The sequence below is a fragment of the Rutidosis leptorrhynchoides genome, chromosome 2 (genome assembly GCF_046630445.1).
Source record: "Rutidosis leptorrhynchoides isolate AG116_Rl617_1_P2 chromosome 2, CSIRO_AGI_Rlap_v1, whole genome shotgun sequence".
Taxonomy (NCBI): domain Eukaryota; kingdom Viridiplantae; phylum Streptophyta; class Magnoliopsida; order Asterales; family Asteraceae; genus Rutidosis; species Rutidosis leptorrhynchoides.
Window position 1 is genome coordinate 567097501 of NC_092334.1, and position 2532 is coordinate 567100032.

At 30.0% G+C, this 2532-nt stretch overlaps 1 protein-coding gene across 1 annotated transcript; it reads left to right on the forward strand.

Moving 5' to 3' along the window:
• Window positions 1-1467: 1467 nt before the first annotated feature.
• On the forward strand, window positions 1468-2300 carry LOC139889773 (uncharacterized). Its single transcript, XM_071872706.1, has 2 exons — window positions 1468-2009; window positions 2096-2300. Exons 1-2 carry the CDS (start codon window positions 1468-1470, stop codon window positions 2298-2300), a joined length of 747 nt encoding a protein of 248 aa, XP_071728807.1.
• Window positions 2301-2532: the final 232 nt, after the last annotated feature.

The following is a 2532-nucleotide window of genomic DNA, read 5'->3' on the forward strand; positions in this document are numbered from 1 at the left end:
TTGTCATCATGTGATGCATATTAACTCAACTTATTATTATTATTATTATTATTATTATTATTATTATTATTATTATTATTTGTAAACAACATAATTTTTAGTATTAGAATTCAATCTCATTGATTAATATCTTATTAATTAAACTTACATTTACATTACATTATTGTTTTAATTTAGCAATTATATATATATATATATATATATATATATATATATATATATATACACTTTATCCTAGTTGTCATCATTTAAGGAATAGTAACTCAACCCCTGATTAGCGGTTAAGGTTTTCGTTCGAATGTGTGCGTGAGTGACAAATGAAAGCAATCGACGTTAAAATTGCCATTAAAAAAAATTATATTTTTTAAACCATATAATTTTTAGTTTTAGAATTCAATCTCATTAAATAAAATCTTATCAGTTAAACTTACATTTACATTATATTTTTAGCGTTAATTTAGCAATTCTTTCTCTCTCTCTCTCTCTCTCTCTCTCTCTCTCTCTCTCTCTATATATATATATATATATATATATATATATATATATATATATATATATATATATATATATATATAATGTGTTTATTCTAGTTGTATATTATTGAAATTGTGTTTAAAGTATAGAGCGAAACCATTTTTCGCGGCAACGCGCACAAAGGCGGAGACAGGGGGATGCATGTGGATGTTTTGCATCCCTCAACTCTTCAAATAAGCGAATTATAGTGTGTTTAATATCTGTATATTAATTGTCAATATCTCGAAATACTAAACACAAACATCCTTTAAATATCTCATAGTTACGATGTATATGTGAAAACTTTATTTTGATATTTTATTTTTGTGAAATGCATCACCTATACGTGAATCCTGGTTTCGCCTTTGAACGCGCATGCACCTTCTCACTCGTTACTATTAATATCCTATCATAAATTTTCTATCGTCATACATTTCCTAATTTTATTTAATGCTTTTATTACAAAAATAAATTTACAACTTTCAACAACATAAAATAAGGATATCATGGTCTTTTATCTCCATCAACTTTTGTCATATTCCCTATAAATACACATACCATTTTACAAAGCAAAACTCACTACTCTCAACTATATTTTCACACTGCAACACACAAGCACCAAATTCTCAATCTTGAAAAAACCTCCAATCAATGGCTAACATTTTTGCTTTGAAGAATCAACCTTCTCTCTTTCCTATAGCCTTTTCGACCCCACCCATACAAAAACAAGATTACTACCTTTTTTACAAAAATGAAAGATTGTTTTTTAAGTTTATGTGTGTTCTAATGAACATGCGACCAGTACATGCAACGCTCGTCGTAGCTTTTCTTGTGTGGCTTGAAAGAGAGGGTTTTACATCTTTTAATTTTATTGAAACCATCGTACAAAATTTCTCTCTAGATTTTTGTGATGATGCTGTTAATCAAGTTTTAACGTGTATCATGCTCTTAGACATGAAAATAAATAATATAAGATGTCAAAGAGCTAAAAATTATGACATTTCACTGATTCAAAGTGTTGTAAATCGTAAAGAGATTAATATCGAAGAGATTTATTACAACGGAGAGATAATTTACAGTGAAATTTCAGAAATTGGGCGAGATATTTGCGTAAAGGCGTTTGACGACCTTTTAGTGAGAAATAATTGGGACAATGAGGTTTTCAGGATGCAACTTAATAGAGACACGACCATTGCCCAAATTTCAAGTATTCTTGGATTCAACCAACGGGCTGAATATGTGCCAGAGCATGCAATGGCACATTATAATTATCAACAAAGGCAACAGATACAAGTTGCTGCTACAATTGCTAATGTAGCAGTTAATTCTAATTTGGTCCCTCAATTAGGCCAAACTTCCAACCAATTTTATGTTGGAGATCATGTTGTCCCAATCGTAACCGAAGAAAAAGTGCCCCCAGAAGAACGAACGATCTTCTTAACATTTTCAAAGGGGTACCCAATCCCTATGTGTGAAGTAGTTGATTTTTTCAACAGGTAATCAATATAAACTTAGTATATTTATATTAATTTTCTGTCTTTATATACTATTATCTATTGATTGATTGATTTGTTTGATGCAGAATGTTTGGGAATTTTGTGGAGTCCTCTCATATGCAACAAGTTTATGGAAATGATCAACCATTGTATGCTATGATTGTGGCTCGTAATCCATCCACGATGAAAGCGGTAGTGGAAAAGGATGGGCCCGGTGGAAAGTCCAAGTATAACATCAACGGAAAACATGTGTGGGCCCGGAAATTCGTGCCACGAACATCATCAAATTAAGGAGTCTTCAGAAGCTTAGATCTTTTCTGATGGTGTTCTTATCTAAGTTAGAAGTTGTCTTTTAGTTCTGTAAATATTTTGGTACCAAAGAAACAAGAATTGTATATTGTGGATCATGTCTTTTTATTATATATCAAGTATTATATTATATATTATATATTATATTACATATATTATGCTGTGAAAACAAATATCATTGTGTTTTGACTGGTGTGTGTATATATATATATAT

What these genes read in the sequence shown, in the direction of transcription:
- LOC139889773 (XM_071872706.1), top strand. Translation starts at nt 1,468, where the DNA reads ATGAAAATAAATAATATAAGATGTCAAAGAGCTAAAAATTATGACATT. An exon ending in GTAGTTGATTTTTTCAACAG is followed by an intron (nt 2,010 to 2,095) that starts GTAATCAATATA and finishes TGTTTGATGCAG; the next exon opens with AATGTTTGGGAATTTTGTGG.